This window comes from Podarcis vaucheri (assembly GCF_965113315.1).
Source record: "Podarcis vaucheri genome assembly, chromosome: 14".
Lineage (NCBI taxonomy): Eukaryota > Metazoa > Chordata > Lepidosauria > Squamata > Lacertidae > Podarcis > Podarcis vaucheri.
Genome location: NC_138752.1, coordinates 4,471,461 through 4,491,795, shown reverse-complemented (window position 1 = coordinate 4,491,795; position 20,335 = coordinate 4,471,461). Strand labels below are relative to the sequence as shown.

Below are 20,335 nucleotides of genomic sequence, written 5' to 3'. Positions count from 1 at the left end.
ATAGGGCAGCTTTATGTGCATGAACAGCAAGAAGATTATGTGCTACTTATTTTGACCTCATAAGACTAAAAATGTTCACTGCCAAGGGTTTATTTAAAGGTCCAAATGATGTTGGGAGCTTTGCCATTTTAAATGCAATTTGCAGCTCTAAAAATTTATGTTTAACATACTCTTGGACTGTCTTTCTGTTTGTGATTTATATTGTGATGGCCAATAATAACAAATAATTAAAAAACTGACTAATCCCATCATTAATGTACCGTGCAGTTAGGCCCTCTGCCTCTTCCTTGATTCCCGTTTTCCCAGCAGCCGCACCACCTGGGCTAGTCTGTTCCCTCACTGCTCTCCTGAAACTTATTTCTGAACCAGAGTCCCCTGTTATCACAGCGCTGTTGCTTCCCTGCTCCAGCCTTCCCCTGGCAAGACTTCCACAGACTTTAATGCTTCCCGTGGTCTAGTGCATTATATATGTGCAGGATTGTATGTGGGGCGTGGGGGGGGGGCTTGTTATTCACCATGTCAATCACAGCAAGTCTATCAGGTCCTGGCTACATAGGTTAGATCAGTGTTTCCCAATTAGCGAATTACTGAGGACCCCCTATTTTTCAAAAGCCAAGCTATGGACCCCCTACTTTTGAAATTTTGATAACTCTATGCCCTAGCATAGCTAGGGGGCGGGGCACCCTGGGCAGCACTTATCCTGGGGGCAGCACACTGGAGCCCAAAGTGAAGCACAGGTCCAAGCACCCCAGAGCCCGGCACACCGCTCCCTGAAGCAGCACGGCCCAGGGCTGGACTCTTAGTGCGCTGAGCTCCTGCTGCGTCCCTCCACCAGCTGCTAGAGGGTGGCTGAGAAGGATACAACTGTCATGTGCTGGCCCTGCAAGCAGCGCTGGACCTGCAGCACACCTGAGCCCCAGCATCTCTCCTGGGGGTGATGTGATGGCTGCGGCGTCTGCAGGCACCACGCTGCCCAAAAAATCAGTGTGGGGCTTGCGTTCACCTGCCGCCTCCCTCTCAGCCGAGTGATTGCAGGGGCCAGAGCTGCCACACCGTGGCACTCGCCGGAGGCACCCTCCTGCTGGAGGGCGGCTACATGCACACTGCCGCTCAGCAGCGCTGCCCCAGCTTGCCCCGTCCCCATGGGCGGCACGCCCTGCCCCAAGTGCCCCAGCAGCTTACTACGCTGCTGACTCTATGGTAGTTACCTCTGCAAAACAATTTTTTTGAACAAAATGTGGGGTAGCCCCTAATAAGCAAATGATTTTAGGTATACTAAAAACAGAGTTGGGCTGAGAAATACCTTATTTTCAATATTGTGATATACCAGCAGCTAAACATCGCAATATTCTGTTATATCACAGTGTCTGAAATTGGAGATCAGGTGTGGGGATGAGGGAAGGAGCAGCCACAGATATTCTTTTGGGGTGGGGGGGGGGAGTGAAGTCATCTCCACAACATGGTTTTTTTTGGGGGGGGGGGATAGGCAGCTGGGCAGCCAGTGGTGGCAGCTGGTGAAGATACACATCCATTGTGGCTGCTGCTGCTTTCCAGGAGAAGGTAGTGCTACAGTGCCTTGAAGTGACGTCAGCTCAGATCTGGCTGAGATCATTGTGTGATATTGGCAGTGCCTTGAAATCGGCTGCCCTGTTCCCCCTCGAGTGAGGAGCAATATATTCCTGCGTATTGCCGGGTCAAAAGTGTTACTGAGGTGTGATTTCAAAACTGATTTTTGCCAATATTGAAAAATCGCACAGTGGTAAAACAGACCATAAAATTTGTGATATTACCATGCAAAAATGACAAAAAATAGTTGGGGGGAGGCAAGGGATGGGGCTGCACCCCTAATTGGGAACCATTGAATTAGTTTCTAGAAGTTTGGTGCACATTCACTGTTCATACTGGGTTTTTTATTTGGTATTTGAAAACATGCTCCATTTCTTCTGGCAAGGAAGACTGCCCTTACTAGACTTCTGTGGCAGTAAAATTGTTTTTTGCTGCATTTCACTTGGGAGGCCTAATACTACTACTACTACTACTACTACTAATAATAATAATAATAATAATAATGTTTGCATGGTTTGCAAACATGCCTGGAATTTTGTCTATGGCAACAATCATGCCAGGGAAAAGATGCTCTTCCAGTTGGGGGTTTCAATCCCACAGATATTGATTTGATGGATAGTGCTCCACGGGATAAAGGGGATTAAGAATAAGAGATGCTTAGGCAACCCACCTGGCCCATTTGCTGCATGAAACTTTCAGCCGGGCTATTGCCTACAGAGATTCGTGACACAATAAACCAGCCACTCAGCTGGGTGAGAAGGTGAGAAGAAGATGGAGCAGTTACTGGCTCTGGTCTGATCCAGGAAGGCACTTCTTATGCTCTTAAGTAAGAGCGCATACTTTGTTTGTTTGTTTGGCTATCTTAACTATCAAAACATTATTACTTAAATATGCAGTCTTGTTTTGTAAAGGTTAAACTCACAATAGTGAGCCACAGGAGTCCTCTTCAGGGCTTCTTGCATGTGTGAAGGGGCTCTGACAGACAGCCTAGTCCTAACCCCTATATGTCTGTATGCATACAACCCTTCACAGCCCTTTCACAAATACATATTGAATGCCTGACAAAAGCTAGGATACTCGTAAAAATAGTAAGAACATTCAAAACTGAAGCAAACTGCTCCAGAATCACAGCAATAAACAGTCACTGATGTTCCACCCACCTGGAATCAAGGATTCTGAGTAAAATACTTAAAAACTATTTGCTATATAACCCCAAATTTATGAGTGCAAGAATGCAGATTTCTACAGTCAGAATGTGTGTGTTTTTGATTTTTGTTTGTTTTAAAAATAAATTCAGTGAGTTCAGTTTATAAAATGCAAAAGAATGAGAGGGTATTGGGGGGGCAGGGGAGACCAATTCTCTGATTCCTAATTGGCAATTACTAGAATATTGCAAAGTGTAATGATACGTGGAAATGTGTAAGTGTTAGCAATAAATCATGGTATTATGAATAAATCTTTGCTGTCACAGACTGGTGTGTATCCCTTCCAGAGTGTCTGTCATTAGGATGCAACAAGGCAGCTGTCAGCTGTTTTCTTGTAATTAAACAGCCAATGAGCAGCTAATTAAGACATATGTGTATACAGAAGTGGGCATGTTAATGAACTGTAGGAATCAATTCATTAAATGAAAATTGTCAAAAGACAAAATATGAGCTTAGTAGTTCAAGTTTCTGGCAGGCTCAGAAACCAATGGTGAGAGGAGCATTAACTGCCACTCACAAGACATGGATGAACATTTATTTATTTCTTCTTTGAAGAAGGAAACTAAACAGAACACTTCACTGATGCTATTAATAGGTTTTATGAAAACTCCCATTAATGCCATTAAATTTAGCTTTTTGTAGAAATTGTACATTCAGACTGACTAGGAAATGAAAGGCACACTTTGTAAGATTTAATCTGTTGGGGGCATTATCGGTGTGTATTTTTTCCAACCTAAACTACTGCTGATTTGTGTGTCATTCATACCATGTTTTCAGTATTTATAGTGGCATAAACGAAAACACAATACCCTTAAATTGGTCAGATATTTGTCAGTCCCAATCAAATCCGGTTTTGCTCTCAGCTCTGGTAGTGAAAACAGTGTTGTGGCTGTCGCTGGATTTGACCTTTCACAATCAGTTCATTTCTCCCCTGATCCTCAGCAGTCCACCACCCCTAAGGCTGGATACACTGAGGAGCCTGTCCTTTGGGCTGAGCGAGCCGTGACTGAAGGAGGTGTGTGGCCCTCAGGAAAATGACCCAGAAGGCCAGCTGTTTTGTGGTAGCTGTGGGCAAGGAGGGGGAAAGCAACTGTTGGAAGTGCAACAGCAGAGATCATTCGGTGTGCAACCTAAGGGTTACTTACAGGCAACTAGCCATGAGTGGGACAGGGAGAGATGTCAATTAGCAACCAGTCAGTGGCATGATCCTGACTGCAGTAACGTGTGCTCTGATGAGATGTGTAGTTCTGAGGCAGCTTATCCTCAGTAAGTTGAGTTGAATATGTCTTCCTGCTATGTAGAAGGCCTGAGGGAAGAGAGACTAAACCTCTGTGTTTCTCTTCAAATTATACAGCATTTTGTTAAGTTTCTTCAGTAAGGACTTCTACCTGGACTCCATCTGCATTATTTTAAGTGACTTTGCTAACAGCAGGCATGACAGGCAAGAGGAAGAAGCAGTGGTGTGTGTAAGCTTATCTCTGCTTTGCCTCTTTTAGGTTGCTGCTGTTTGTATAGTTTCAAAGTCCTACAAAGTCATTTTGGGGCAATTGTGTGTATACAATGGGAAGCAATGCCTCTTTAAATCACTTTCATCTCTTAAAAACTGTGATTTCTCACCAAGACATTCAGTTGAGAAAATATATGGGTTCTCCAGCCCTCATTTGGATACAGCTGAAATGCCCTAACATTTTCTAATATTATTCCTACATATTTATATATAAAATGTATTTGAAATAATTTTTATTACTGAACCTATTCAAATATATAATCAAACATTGTGAAGTATTTTATATTTTGTAACAAAATGGAATAAAAAATATACTCTTGATTGTGGTAGTTTTTGCTCGATAAGAATTTAGCTGAAAGAAGGTGTCCTTTCAATGCAATTGTCGTGTGCGACCACTTTGGATTCAGCCATCGATAAATCTTCCTCTTGCCTTTTGTCATTGTGCTACAGGGCTTTTTCAGGAGGAGTCAGCAAAGTAACGCCACCTATTCCTGTCCCCGACAGAAGAACTGTTTAATTGATCGAACCAGTAGAAACCGTTGCCAACACTGTCGTTTACAGAAATGCCTTGCTGTGGGGATGTCTCGAGATGGTGAGCTTTACTAGTTCAGGTCAGCTGTCTTGTATGTGCGACACTCCTTAGCTTTCTGCTTGCTCATCCCATTCTTAAAATATTTGTCTTGAAATATACTGTGCCTCATAAGTCACTGAATTTACTTTGGACTGATGCAGCTGGTGGCTTCCGGGGTTTTGTTTTGCTGCTGCTTACACAGTCACACGACACACAGAGTAAATGCCTGCCTTTCTTACTGGTGTCACTAGGACAGCTCTACTTTAATTTTCTTTCACATTCCTTATTCCATTCATACAACGTTATGGCTGTCCTGTATTTTTCTTCCTCCAACCAATCTTTACATTCCCTCCACCTTCTTCCTCCCCCATTACTGGTACAGAGACTATGAAATCCTGCTGCTAAGAGATGTCAGTGTCACCATAGGAAGGGTTAAATACTCCTCTCTTGGATGACAGGCCAACATCAAAGTTATAACTTCTCTTAAGTAAAAGAAACTCTGCATTTTGCACCAAGGAAGCCCAAATATGGAACAGACTATTATGCAAATTAAATATATTTGCCCCCACGATTGAAATCTAATCATGTTCATTATTTTTCTTATTAAAATTGCCCTTCTGATGATGGCCTAAAAGCCATCTCCTTAAATTCTTCTATTGCTCATACATGCCCTAAGTATATTACACATGACTTACCTATTCAAGAGGCTGACCCAATAGGATAATACCTAACTTCTCACCTTCTAATATATGACTTCACCTGTAGGATCAAGCAAAAGTGTGTTGTAGTGATGTTGTGAACTGCTTAGTAGCTACTCAAGACTTACATATGATGTGTCCTAACATAGCATTTTACTGCTGCAGCTGGTGGTGATAAAATATATTGCTTATGGATATATTTCAGCTGTAAAGTTTGGTCGAATGTCAAAAAAGCAGAGGGACAGCTTGTATGCAGAAGTGCAGAAACACCGGATGCAGCAACAGCAGCGAGATCACCAACAGCAACCCGGCGAGGCAGAGCCATTGACGCCAACATACAATATCACTACCAATGGGCTCACAGAACTGCATGATGACCTCAGTAATTACATTGATGGGCATACCCCTGAAGGTAGCAAAGCAGACTCTGCCGTTAGCAGCTTCTACTTAGACATACAGCCTTCTCCAGATCAGTCGGGGCTTGATATTAATGGAATCAAACCAGAACCGATATGTGACTACACACCTGCATCGGGCTTCTTTCCTTATTGCTCTTTTACAAATGGAGAGACTTCTCCTACTGTGTCCATGGCAGAATTAGGTAATGACAAAAGAGGGGGAAATTTCCATGTGGTTGCTGTAGTAGCTATCCTTTGGATTAAGAACAATGACTTTGTGGCTTTTCATCACTGAAACTACATGTCACCTTTTGTGTTTTGTGTATGGCTGTAACTGTGAGGGCTGCTCTTTCTAGAAGCGCATTGCCCCCTTGACTAAGGCAGCACTGATGGGGCTCATCAAGTCCATAATCTTGGTCTAGGTCTGAATTCTAATAAACCAGACTTGCTGTTAGTCAGTCCCCTGAGATGACTAACAGGTGTTTTTTTTTATTGTATTTATTATTTCCATTCCTATTCTGCCTTTCCTTCAAGGACCGTCTCATTTATCCTTGGCAACAGCCCTGTGTGGTAGGCTAGACTGAGAGAGAGTGCCTGGCCCAAGTATATCCAGTGAACCTAATGGCTGGAGTGGGGATTTTAATCCTGGCCTCTCTTATCCTTGTTCAACAGTCTAACTGCTATTCTAGCCTTTTTCAACCTTGGGTCCCTAGATGTTGTTGGACTGCAACTCCCATCATTCCTAGCCAGCATGGACAGTGATCAGGGATGCTAGGTGTTGTAATTCAGGAACCTCTCGGGCTCCACGCTTGAGAAAGACTGTTCTATACTATGCTGGATCTGGGTCTAGATCACAGACACCCATTACAAAGTTTGTGTAAGTTAGCAAGGCTGGTATATTGTTTATCTGCAAGATTGTACTAAACAATGGTAAGTTACATGAATTTTTCATTTGATTACAGTATAATGATTTCCCCCCCCCCAAAGGTGACCAGAGCATACAGTATTTATTTATTCATTAATTTCTTTAATAAATAGCCAGCCTCAGTATATAGCTGAAAATGATGTAAAGCACATGTTTAATTGGGAAGTAATAATTTTATAAAGAGGGCTAACTTACCAAGTAACAAAGAGTGTTTTGACACATTAAAGAATAATAAATTCTTTGCAGCACATGCTTTCATGGACTGAAGTCCATTTTATCAGATGCATGAAGTGTGATATTCAGGTGGCATATACCTGCCAAGAGTGTAAAGCAGAAAAAAATAAGTTAAATGGCAAGGAAATGTAAAACACTGGTAGCAGAAACATCAGCCCAAGACTATTTGGTGTCTGATGTGAAAAATCTAAATATTTCTCCTACTAAAATGAGACGTAACTTACTGTTGTACTCCTGCACAGCTCCTATTCATTTACTTGGGCTTGCACATAAAAACTTTGGAAAGAATTGCACTCCAGAAGTTTAGATCTGTCTGTCTGCTTCCCTTAAGAGCTCCAGAACTGGCAGCTCACCAGGGTAAATCTGGGTAACTCAAAACCGTGTTTTCTCCATTTGTGGTGAGAGTTATCTAGTATGTGCTGAGGACGAGTTAGATGTGGTTCTCTCTCAAAGTAACAGCTAAAGGAAGTCAACTTTGTCGGGAGTTGTGAAAAGGATCTGTCATGTGTGAAAAGAACCTTAATAACAACTTGTGCATGACGAGCAGTGGAGAGTTTACCAACCCATCCCTCTTTTGTGCTTCTTTCTTTCTTTCTTTCTTTTTTTGCTATCAAAGTAGCAGTAGCACTCTCCTATTCCACACTAAAATGAAATCTTATTTCACATATTCTGGGATGAAAATAAAAGAAACAGTTAGTGGGCACGAGAGATCTTATATTTACGTGAATCTAATGCCCCAGCAAATCTAATATGCACCTCAATTTTCAAAACCTTGAAACCAAAAAGTATTTGCTGGCAAATGTAAATACGCCATCAAATCTAATGGGCACCCTAATTTTCGCAACCCTAATTTTCACAACGTAATTTGGCCAAAAAAATGTGTGCATTACATTCAAGGAAATATAGTACATGTTTTTCGTTAGCCTATACTTCCGTGTCATTTTTGAAATAGAGGAAAAAACTTTTGAAAATCACTAAAAGCCCAGCCTATAAAAACTGAAAACATTGTGAATTCCTATCCATCCATATTACACAGATGGATTTCATCTTCAAGAAATGATAGATCACTGTATGTTCACAGATCTTTATTAATGAGTGCTTTCCTCAAAAGTGCACTTGTTCATGTCTAGCATGTGTAGAAAACTGTGAGGACTTTCTTCAGTAAACAAACATTGATTTCTTGCAATGATAATTATAAAGGTTTGTGCCCTCGTTTCATTAAATATTTAGTAATGTGTCAAAAAGCTTTTTTATTTACCCAGAAACAGTTGATATAAAAGTGCCTTTCCCAGCTCCATATTATGAAGAACTCTCATCATCCCTGACCAGGTTGGCTAATTGGCCCAGACATCTGGATGCTGTATATATATATCTATATTTATATATATAGGCAAAAAAATTGCTGACTCCAGTTAGAAATCAGAATTCAAACCTATGTTTTACATTTCATATCATACATGAACCCACCTCTTCAAGGTGCCACAAGGCTCTTTGGTGTTTTGGCTGCATAGAATGTCTTCCAAAGAAAAATTGAATGAGATAATAGTAGATAGGTGTGAAAATATTTAAAGTATCACAGTAACTCTTTGAGTGAAGTGCTTTTGAGTTGAGCAGGGACCATTACTCAAAACTTATAGTAGAACACATAGTTTCTAATACTGGAAGTTTTGCCTTGAAATTTCAAGTTAAAATAGTTTCTAGTAGCTGGTGCTGGGGGGGGGGATGCTTCTGCCTGAGACCTTGGAGAGGCTGCTTTTAGACAAGTTCTTCCATTGTAAGCTATGAGCAGAATCACAGCTGGCTTTCCACACTATTGGGAGTATTGTGCATCACATTATGTTCTGGCCACTCAAGTGGAGAGAATATTGCGGCTGTGAAGAGGGTCACCTGCAGCTCAGCATACATTCACTATAACCTGTGTGGTGGGTGCCATTTTCTGAGCCTTAAAAAAAAAAATTCCCAGCTTTTTTATGAAAAAGAAGGTGCTAAAGCACTACACATTTCTTTCATTTTCAGAAAATAGAGATGGAGAAGCTTTTGAGTGGTAACCAAAATATTTTTTTAAAAAACAAAGGTTTAAAGAAATGTCATCCACCGCAAATGTTATGATTAATTTGTTCGTTTCCCCATAAAGTCATTGCCCATATAAAAAAGTTGGGAGTGTGGTGCTAGAAAGTATCTTTACCTGTGGAGCTTCTGCTTCTTCCAGTTTGCTTTTTAAATAGGCAGTTTGAGAAAAAACAGGGGGAAAATAGGGAAAATACAGGATGATGATTGAATGATAGCATCATGTGTACGCCCTTAAAACATCGAGTAAACAAAGCATGGAAATTCCATTCTGAGCACTTAGTTGGAACCACCCCAAGGCAGAACTGCCAGTACTGGGTTAGATAAACCAATCATCTGACTCTTGAATAAGGCGGCTTTCTGTGTTCATTTGTTGAGGCTGAGAGACTGACTTAGCCAATATAATCTCCTGAGAATCCAGATCAAACCTAGTAACCTCTCCCCTACAGGGGTGAGAATCAGTGATAATTTTTAAAAATGGAAATAAAAGGAAATGGAAATGGGTGTTAGAATTTAGTGTACAAATTTAGTGTTGAAAACATCTATAGTTTAATGATTGGCTAGACAGAACATGTACAATGAAAGTTGAGAATGGCCTTTTTTTAAAATGCATGCCACTTCTTGCTCATTCTGTTTTAGAACATCTCGCACAGAACATTTCCAAATCACACATGGAAACTTGCCAGTACTTGAGGGAGGAGTTGCAGCAAATAACATGGCAAACTTTTCTACAGGAAGAAATTGAGAACTACCAGAGCAAGGTATTTATCTTGGTAAACATGCTAAAATGGCACACAGCATTTTTTTAATTGCCCATTCTGAAACACTTCTTGGACTACAGCATTTTGTGCAATCTGCGAATCAGTTTTAAATGATTGTCGTGTGTGTGTGTGTGTGTGTGTGTGTGTGTGTGTAGTGAGTTGTACTGCCTATTTCCAACATACCCCCCCTAGTGGTTACTGTTTAGTTTTTTGGGTTCTTAAAAGATTCATGCAACACCACATGTTGTTTGAGCCTCAGGATAACCAGCGTCCTGTTTAGCCTATTTGTACACTTCCTCTACCCACCACAGCAAAAGATCAATAACAGGCGTTGTGTTTGTTTCTTCATCACTGGGAGAAACAAACTACGAAACCATTAGAATCTCTCGGGTCTAAGGAGATCCTATGTTTGAATAGCCATAGCATCTCCAGATTCAGTATAGGCAGCCTCTTGTTTATGTGGGAATTATGACGTGTGTCAGTGAAATCGATTATAATTGAATCCCATTGAAAAAGCCTGAAAACACCATGTTCCGCCCCACCCTGCCCTTTTAGTGACATTTCAGACATTTATGACATTTCTGGGTCACTTCCGGATTTGGCGCGATGTACATATATACGATCACACACATATTGAACGTGTGTAAACGGGGAGCTGCCTCTACTTCAGTTCTCCCTGTGATGGTGGGAAGCAGTGGGGAGGGCAGGAAAGTAATTTGTTACTCCCAACTGTTTCCCAGGAAGAATTTTTGGTGGGGAGAGACAGCATCTATAGTCCACAAAAGTATTACCTGAGCTGGTGTGAAGCTGCAAGAGTTTATTCAGGTGCCACAGTTTGGTATCACGTGAAGAAGTGTGGAGAAGTCTCTAACTCGCATGCAGCTAGCTCCTCTTTCATGCAGCCATTAGAAATTTCCAATCCTTATTTCGTCTGAACAGGCAGACAAGGATCAGAAGTTACTAACTGCTACACATGAGCCTCCTCCACACTCATTCACATAATGCCCAAACATGATTCGACATTACATGTAAATGTACCCCTTCTGGTCACAAACATCAACTCCCCAAATATCTCCACAATGTTGCTGTCCTTTAACCTCAACTCTGGGTGGATTTTGAAGTTGTTCCACCTCCCAAAGTATTTGAAGGTGGGCAAAAAGTTCTCACAGAATGCTTATGCTGGTTTGAAGCTATATGTTCACCATTGTCCTCAATAAAGGGTCTGGTGAGGGACGCGGGTGGCGCTGTGGGTTAAACCACAGAGCCTAGGACTTGCCGATCCGAAGGTCAGCAGTTCGAATCCCCGCAACGGGGTGAGCTCCCATTGCTCGGTCCCTGCTGCTGCCAACCTAGCAGTTCGAAAACACCTCAAAGTGCAAGTAGATGAATAGGTACCGCTCTGGCGGGAAGGTAAACGGCGTTTCCGTGCGCTGCTCTGGTTTGCCAGAAGCGGCTTAGTCATGCCAGCCACATGACCCGGAAGCTGGACGCCGGCTCCCTCGGCCCATAAAGTGAGATGAGCGCCGCAACCCCAGAGTCGGCCACGACTGGACCTAATGGTCAGGGGTCCCTTTACTTTTTATACCTTCAAGGTACTTTGCAATTCTGCGTTTATTTCATCTCTTTCATAGGCATATGAAAGCACTTTAGAAATTAGCATTATTTTTATAACTATTTCTGGCTAATGTCGGAGCCAGCCGTTACAAATGGTGCTTTTTAGCATAAAATAAGGACACTGTGAGACAGCTGTATTTCCATGGACGGAGGGCAGCTCATTTCAGACTTCTCCTCCCCGGTCACTTTTTATTGTTCTTTGTTCTCTCCTCCAGCATGGCCGTTTGCCAGTGTCTCAGGTTACCTACATCCGGTCCTGGCTTTAACCCACCCACAAACCATATAGGGTTACACTGCCCAGAGGAAATACAACTCTGTTTAGGTCAATGCATTCCAATGCATTGTAAAGCTCAGAGTGCTGGTTAGCCGAGGTCAGGGGGCACCCTGCAATATTACAAGCCTTTACCGTGGCTATATGACTCCCACAGGCTAAATCATGGATAAGTGAAGGAGTGTATACAACTCCTTTCAGCAACGACATGGGGAGATTCAGGACAGAAGGAAGTACTTATTTGCATAATGCAGTTAAACTGTGGAGTTTGCTGCGACAGGATATAGTGATGGCCTGGACAGTTTCAAAAGGGGTTTAAAGAAATTCATGGAGGGTGTGGCTATTAACAGATACTAATCACTATCTCTGTGAGCTGCCTCTGGGATCAGAGTCAGTAAATCTCTTGAGTACCAAATGTTGGGTGGCACCAGTGGAAAAGAGCTACTGGTCCCACGTCATCTTTGTGGTCTTCCCATGGGTATCTGCTTGGTCCCTGCGAACACAGAATGACAGACTAGCTAGCTTTGACCTGGCAGGGTTTCTGTTATATTCTTAACCCTCCCCACCCCCAGAAAGGTGACTTAAAAACAATTTTTCAAAGACAATAAAAAAAAAATATTAGGAGAATAATTAAAATAAGTCAAATGCCTGATGAAACAAAATAGTCTTTACTACTCACCTGAAGGACATTTTAAAAAATGTCCCCTAGTTACGTATTTGCCTGAAAAATACTCAAGGGTTGTATAAAGAGATTGTTTTTGATCATTTATAGTCCAAATGCAAAACTGTAGTGAACATTAATTATTGCTTTTCTGTATCATCAAATAAATTAAGATTAATTCACTATACTTGTTATACTAAGGTTTAACTCTAGAGGTAGATGTTTTCTATTAAAAAAACCCTCATCACTTGTCCAGTCATGAATACAGTAAGCCCACAACTTATGGGCATTTAACTTGTGTGCGTTCAGCTTTACATGTTTGGGAAGTAAGTAAGTAAGTAAGTACGGAAAGTGGGAGGCATTTGGGGGAGAAGACTGGCAATGCGACCCTGCATTGCACCCAATGTGTTTTGACTATGTGCAGTTTTGGCTTTTAGGTGTGACCCCCAGAACATAACCCCTGAGTAAGCTGAAAACTTACTGTAGTAATAATTTTCTTACAAAGTATTGATTTGCTGCCCTAGAGAAAATGCTATCAGTCTGATATGTATATTTATGTTTCCTCATGCTCGCCCCTAGGGGTTGTGATTCTTCTTGTGGATGGAATACATTCTCTTGGGCCATGTCAGATGTAAATGTGTTTGCCAACCTCTCGCTGCCAGTTTGACTGTAAAGTGGGGCTGGGGGGTGTCTAAGTTTATCACTAAATGGACTTTCCTTCTTCTTACCACCCCACATTCCATTTAGTGATCAACGCAAATTCCCCCATTCTGCTTTATGGCCAACATGGCGAGTGCCTGTTTAGCAAATATGCCCCTGCGTGGTTTGGTCCTTTGCCTTTGTTTACTGTGTTGTTATAGCTGTGCTTTGGAGCACTGGGCAAATGGATCTGAAGCCTATATAATAATGTTATATGATTATCGCAGAAGAAGAGAATGCGCTGACAAATATGGACGGAGGAAAGCAGTATTCAGTTTCACATCCTTGTAAAATGTCATATGGCTAGCATTGCTGTTTAAGTTCTGTTGAAGGTTCAAACCCATATAGAGTTTATTTCTAATTTTGAATGCTTTGTATATTTGCATAAATAACGTAATGTCACAAGATCCGTCATGCCTTAGATCTATTACACCTCAAATGGGGGAGGAAAAAATATTTTGCATCAGATATCACCAGAGCGCATTCCCAAAATGTAATTTTAGAGACAACTGATAGTTATTGGTAAAAGAAACATTGTTCAATGGGATTAAGGAATATTTTATCTCAAAACACAAAGCACACATTAGATATGCTAATGATTCATGAGTTGTAATAAATATGCAGGCATCCCCCCACTTATGTGGTGGTTACACTCTGGGGCCCTGTGTGCATAAGTGAAATTGCGTGAAGTGGGGAGCACCCTCTGAACACTCTAAATGCCCTTTCTGCAATCCATACCAAACATGCTGATTCCAAAAATATTCACAACTCGAATTGAAGCACTGGGGCTGGGCCAGCAGGAGGCAGGAGGGTGTGTGGGAATGTGGCTGCTGCTGCGCTACCCTGCACATCAGCTCTTAGGCGGGGAGGCTGGGCAGCATAACAAAGCCCTGCTGTGCCTCCAGTGTATTCAGGCTTCAGGGAGGGTCTCTTCGCAAGCCATTAAGACTCTCCAATTATCTCCTGCCATTTCCAGGTTTGAATTGAATTATTTAATTAGTTCCTGGTGCTAAGCAAATACTCAGTTGCACATGAGTTGATTGCGCGTAAGTGGGGGGGGGCGCCTGTAAAACATATTCCACTTACAACTTCTGATGTTTAAATAAGAAGCTGAGCAGAGTGTGGATTTTGCTTCTATGTTCTACATTTTGTAGAATTCTACACAGAACTCTCATTGAAATGAACAAGAGTTTTACCCAAGCATCCAAGATATGTTTTACTATTAAAATGTCATTCTTAGAGCCTATTTGTAAACTAAAACATAAATTGTAAATTTTATGTAAACTAGTCATTGTCATTATTTCTCTGTAGCACTCGCCTTTAATATCTATAGTCTAGTATAGCATTAGAAAAACTGTAGGCAGGCATAAAACTGCCATAAGCCCCTTGAATTGCCATACCACACGTATCACAAATTGAAATACAAAATGGGAACACAGCCTGACATGCAAATCACAAGGCAATCACAAGGCATATCACAAGGCAATCAGTTGTACAGATTAATGATTAATGCTTTGCTTTAAAAAACAAAACTTATTCCCTTAAGAAGGTTTAGCAAGTCTGGAAATAGCACTCTTTTTTGTCTTTAACAGCAGAGGGAGGTAATGTGGCAATTGTGTGCCGTGAAAATAACAGAAGCAATACAGTACGTGGTGGAGTTTGCCAAACGCATCGATGGCTTTATGGAACTGTGTCAAAATGATCAAATTGTGCTTTTAAAAGCAGGTATGTGGGTTGGGGGGCAAAACTGAACCCTTTAAAATAAATGTCAAGTGCACATTTTATTACTTAACATTGTAATTCCATTATAAAAAGTGTATTTCACAAAACTGTGGCTCACCTAAACATGTTTAATGCTTCGTTCATTACATAATCATACTGCCAACAAGTTGTACAGTTCAGTCCTGGGCAATCATGGGCCAATGTTGGGCAATGTAGAAGATGTCAGAGGAATAGCTTGTTGCTTGAACGTAAGGCACGTGCCTTCACATTTCTTTCATTAATAAAGTTAATTCCAGAATCACTCTAAGTGTTGTTGGTGTTGTTGTTGACATTAGGCAGGCGCATTTGATGTACTCTTTTTGGCACATGTTTAAAAACATTTTTAAGGCCAAACTATTCAGACACATATATGTTACTTTGTTTTAATAACTTTTACTGTTAATTTTAATTACCGTATTTTTCGCCCTATAGGATGCACTTTTTCCCCTCCAAAAATGAAGGGGAAATGTGTGTGCGTCCTATGGAGCGAATGCAGGCTTTCACTGAAGCCTGGAGAGCGAGAGGGGTTGGTGCTCCAGGCTTCAGGAAGTTCTCCGCAAGCCTGGGGAGCCCGGCGGGAACTCCTGCAGGCTCCGAAGGCTTGTGGATAGCTGCCTGCAGCCCGAAGCCCGGGGAGCGCAGCAGCTGGGGGGGTATTTTTTTTCTTTATCCCCCCCCCAAAAAAAACTAGGTGAGCCCTATGGGCCGGTGCGCCCTATAGGGCGAAAAATACGGTAATTTGTAAATGTTTTAAATTGTTTTAACAGTTTTTTTATTGTTAATTGTGATATTTCTTGTAAATCACTTAACAGTATATATTTTTTGTTAAATAAATAAATATTTTTTAAGATAACCCAGGCATTAAACAGAAACAAGAACCCAGTTTTCTAGAGGGGCACAACTAAAAGAAAGCTGGTTTGTGCAGAAAATTGAAGCAAAAAGGGGGAGACCTTAAAATGTGACTTCTCTGAACAGACTGCACAATAAGTGGAACTTTTTTTTTTTGTCTTGAAGACAATATGTTGAAATGGGTTGGAAATGCCATATTTTCCAACATATTTTGTACTTAGAACAAACATCATTTTGAGGCTTTGACTCTTATTTTTGGGTTTCCAGTGCCTCTCCTGTTTTTCTGTTTCTGAAATATTTTCTTTTTAAAATAAAGATTTGAGGTTCAAACATGAGCTTGAATGAATGAATGTTTATTTACGTCAGCCACTCAAATATTTCTGCCAGGACAACGGCTTTCTCAAAGCTTTCATTACCTAATACTGGCCCTGTAATGTTTTACACTTATGAGGTCATACACACAAGCCTTGAGGTCGTACACGCCCCGCTCCATGTCTAGTGCAGCCATGAGAGTGGAAGCCTCTGCTTCCCTTTTAGATTTGCCACAGTTCAGCATTACACCAAAGCCCAGAGCTGTGATTGAACTTAATGATGGTTTGTTGAAACAAGTCATCTTCTAAAGCCATGCTTTGAAGCTGGCTTGTGTCAACAAAACACAGTAAAAATTAGCCACAATTTATTGTTTGGATGACATGACAAGCTGTGGTTAATCTATCATGGAAGCAAAAGGCTTCCAAACTCTTTCTAGGAGCAGCACTGAAGATACACAAGCATAAGACTCACTGCAGTTTATCCTTATAATGCTAAATTATGGTTTATTGTTACTTTTGAATTGGCTCAGTGTGTGAGCCATATTCCTCTATTACCACCTTTGTATATTCAAAGTCATAAAATTGGCTTAACAGATATAATTTATTTTCTGTTTTCTGAGGGCACATAAACATCATTTGTGAGCTAGAAATATATTTTAAGAAGATGTACAGTCTATTGTTTATTTAAGAAAGACATGGGGTAAGAACAGTTGTTTGTGAACCACTGTGTTTCTTAGTCTCAATTGTAAAATTGTTTCTTCTTTGGTTATAGGGTCTTTAGAGGTTGTATTTATCAGAATGTGCCGTGCCTTTGACTCCCAGAACAACACAGTGTACTTCGATGGCAAATATGCTAGCCCCGATGTATTCAAGTCATTAGGTAAGGAAATGAAGTAATTAATTAGAAAACATACTTTTAAAAATAACTATTTGGTTAAATTAATTTCTTGTAATAAATGGATTGTGTGCAAATCACTTAATAGATTTTTCATTAAGGATATTTTGATGATTTAAATAAGTTACACCTTCTGTATTTTTTAATAATGTACTTTTTGTCCTTTCAAAAGATTAAAAACTAAGGGTAGCCTAGACCCATTTATACTTTTTGATTACAGCTTGTTAATTATTACTCAACACTTTGGAGATCAAAGTGGGAAGCTCACTAGGCATTCTAGAAAACATGTCATCTGAATTCTGTTCAGCAAGCTGCAAAATAAGAGCACAATAAATGTTTGCTGCATTATTATTATACCAAGAGCTATGTCCTCCAAAGAGATAATTCCAAATATTTTTCTACCATTAATCAAAAATTATATATAGTTTCCTTAATAGAAAAAAATATTATCAGCTTTGATTGCAACTGAGAAGTTCCTATAATAAGTTCCTTGTTGTGAAGTTCTCACATGCCCATATGGGGCTTCCACGTCAGACACAAGCCCTACCTTCGTATTTAAAAGATTCCCAAAGTGAAGCCCTGTTATTGATGTAATCTAATAATTACTCAGTTTTGTGTTCATGCTGGGAAGCATTTGGAAATTTATATAATGAGCTTAAATATATCTGGAAGTAACAGCAAGTGGATGTTGACAGTACAGCAGTGAAGAACTGCCTGGAATTATTAACTAATTAACACTGAGATTCAATGACACTTGGATATAACAGTGTAGAACATGGGGGAGGAAGCTGAAGGCACTGCTTACGTTAATTCTCTTTAGTGCCACAAGGTACTTTTTCTTTTTCATTAATGAATTCTGGAAGTTTCATATTGGGCTGATTAACTAAGATTTCAGTCCTGCTTGTGACACCAAGCGTTGTGGGTTTTTTATGGAGAATAATGGAGACTATGAGGAGCCCTTCTGTGAGTTTTAAGACCAAGAAATACACAAAGTAGTTTCTGTGGTCTTTTGGTGCAAAACTATGCTGGCCTTTGAAATATTGGAACTGCTTATTAGACACAATTGGAAAATGGCTAGTTTTCATATAATTAAGACATCTCATTGATTCAGATACTTTAGTCAATTTGAACACACAAGCCTTGTACCCACTTTAAAATGCATGTACTCAATGTGCAAAGAAGTAACAGGTTTTATCCTTTGTCCTGCTCAACTGTTTTAATATTACTCCATGCCTAGAGGCAGCGATCCCCCAGTCTGAGGGAGAGGGCTCATGTCTTCTGGTCCTGCTTGAGGCATCTGCATGGCCACCGCGAGAACAGGATGTTGCCTTGGATGGCCCATTGACATCATACACCAGGCTCTTCTTATGTTCTTACATGCACGTTCAGAGGGCCCAGGGCTGTGTCATGACTGTGAGGCTACTTAAATCAGACTGCACATCCATCACATGTAGATGACATGAGATTTAGCGTGGACATGCTGTTGCTGCCTCATTGTGTGAATTACGGTGATGGAAAGCAGACCCATAGATATTGTCATGGTAAAACTAACAGTCCACTCTAATGTGAATAAATGCTCTGGCAAGTTATTCTCCATATAATCGCTGTTCTTTTTCAAAAAAGAAAAGTATTGTTTTATATTTTTGAAAGAGGCCCTGTGTAATTTGCTGCTTGTTTTTTCCCCTTTGGCAGGGTGTGAAGATTTCATTAGTTTTGTTTTTGAATTTGGAAAGAGCTTATGTTCTATGCACCTTACTGAAGATGAGATTGCATTATTTTCAGCTTTTGTTTTACTCTCTGCAGGTAAGGCATTAAGTATCTAAAAGCATACTCTAGTCCTGTGTGACGGACAGCAGAGCCAGACCAGAGTCTTGGGGTGCAGTCCCTCTGAACCCCCCCCCCCCTGGGCTGGAGCCTCTCTCTGATTGGCTAGACATCTATCCACAGAGGGGGTGGAGCCAGCACTTTGGGAGATACAATAAAAGGAGCCGTTTCTGAGGGAGTTAGTTAGATATGGGTAGAGATAGGGTTTTGTTTGAGGGGGTGAGATGGTTTAAGGAAGAGAGTTGGAGTGAGGAGAGGGAGTTGGTTCTGAGTAGAAACATCCACTCTGATGAAAGTATCTACAGCTAGAGAAAGGAGTCTCTGAGCTTAGTGTGAACAACAGAATTTAGCATCTTATGAGGCCAGGAGTTAACTTGGGGGCTGAACTTGAGCAGGAGAAGTAGGAGCTGTGAGGTCTACTTAGGTCTCATTCCAGTCAGGAGGGGAGACGTCTAGAAAGAGAAGACTCCCAAACCCCTAAAGAGCAGTGTGGTTGAGCTCGGGGGTCTGTTATTTGAAGTAGCTCAGGAGTGTGATTGTTAAAAGGTTGGGTAGCTGACACCATCTTATTTAAGAAGCAAAGTATTCAGCTGTAACACCTATGCTGGAACAAAATTAAGGAAATGAAGTGAAATAACTCAAAATAACTAGTCTAGAAACCTGTAACATCTAACTGAAGCGTAATAACTGAACATAAGCAACTGAGGTTTAAAAGAAGTTGTGCTTGATTAGATGCCTGTAGCACCCATTAGATTCAGTATCATTATTAATAGGTTGACTGTTTCCTGAAAGAACATTATCTTCTGATACATCCTTTGTTTTATCCACTTTGTTCTATATAATAAATCTTTCTTATATGTTCAGCTTTTGCCTGAGTCACCAAGTGCAGTGATACCCTGGTTTACGAACTTAATCTGTTCCGGAAGTCCGTTCTTAAACCAAAGCATTCTTAAACCAAAGCGTGCTTTCCCATAGCAGCGGGGGACTCCATTTACAAATGAAACACACTCAACAGGAAGCAAAACATGTTGTTATTCCAAGGCAAAGTTTACAAACCAAAACACCTACTTCCGGGTTTGCAGCATTCTTAATCCAAGTTGTTCATAAACTAAGCTGTATCTAAGATTTCCTTCATGCTAAATTTAAAACATAACCTGTGGTGGTGACTATAGAGGGTACACATAGTTTTGATCCACTGTATTTGGTAGGCAGCAGCGGGATCCACTACTTTTTGCATTAAAAAGTTTAATTTGATTTTATTAGATTTGTTTAACAATCACTTTATACTCCACAAGAAAGAAATATCTTCTGCACTTGTTTATCGTCAAATCCTATACTTAGATAACTGTTGGAAGGAGCAGAATAGAAATATAATTGGCTGCTTTCAGCAGTCAGTTCTGTAAGGTCTGGTACTGAAAACCTTTTAACTACTGATTAGAAACAATCCCTGTGATAGTGAAAGTGACTTCCATGTTACAGGAAAGTGACAACAGTGCAGAGGCAATTATTTTACCATGG

General features: G+C 40.7%; 1 protein-coding gene across 7 annotated transcripts in view; it reads left to right on the top strand.

Moving 5' to 3' along the window:
• RORA (RAR related orphan receptor A) overlaps positions 1 to 20,335 on the top strand; it is a 375,892-nt gene that overhangs the window by 345,303 nt on the left and 10,254 nt on the right. For 6 of the 7 annotated variants that reach the window (XM_082198096.1, XM_082198093.1, XM_082198094.1 and 3 more), the window contains 6 exons: positions 4,729 to 4,870; positions 5,753 to 6,148; positions 9,811 to 9,932; positions 14,770 to 14,902; positions 16,871 to 16,978; positions 18,686 to 18,796. In XM_082198096.1, the coding sequence (XP_082054222.1) occupies positions 4,729 to 4,870; positions 5,753 to 6,148; positions 9,811 to 9,932; positions 14,770 to 14,902; positions 16,871 to 16,978; positions 18,686 to 18,796 (1,012 nt within the window). The remainder of the gene's footprint in view (positions 1 to 4,728; positions 4,871 to 5,752; positions 6,149 to 9,810; positions 9,933 to 14,769; positions 14,903 to 16,870; positions 16,979 to 18,685; positions 18,797 to 20,335) is intronic. The other variant, XM_082198091.1, reaches the window with a different exon arrangement.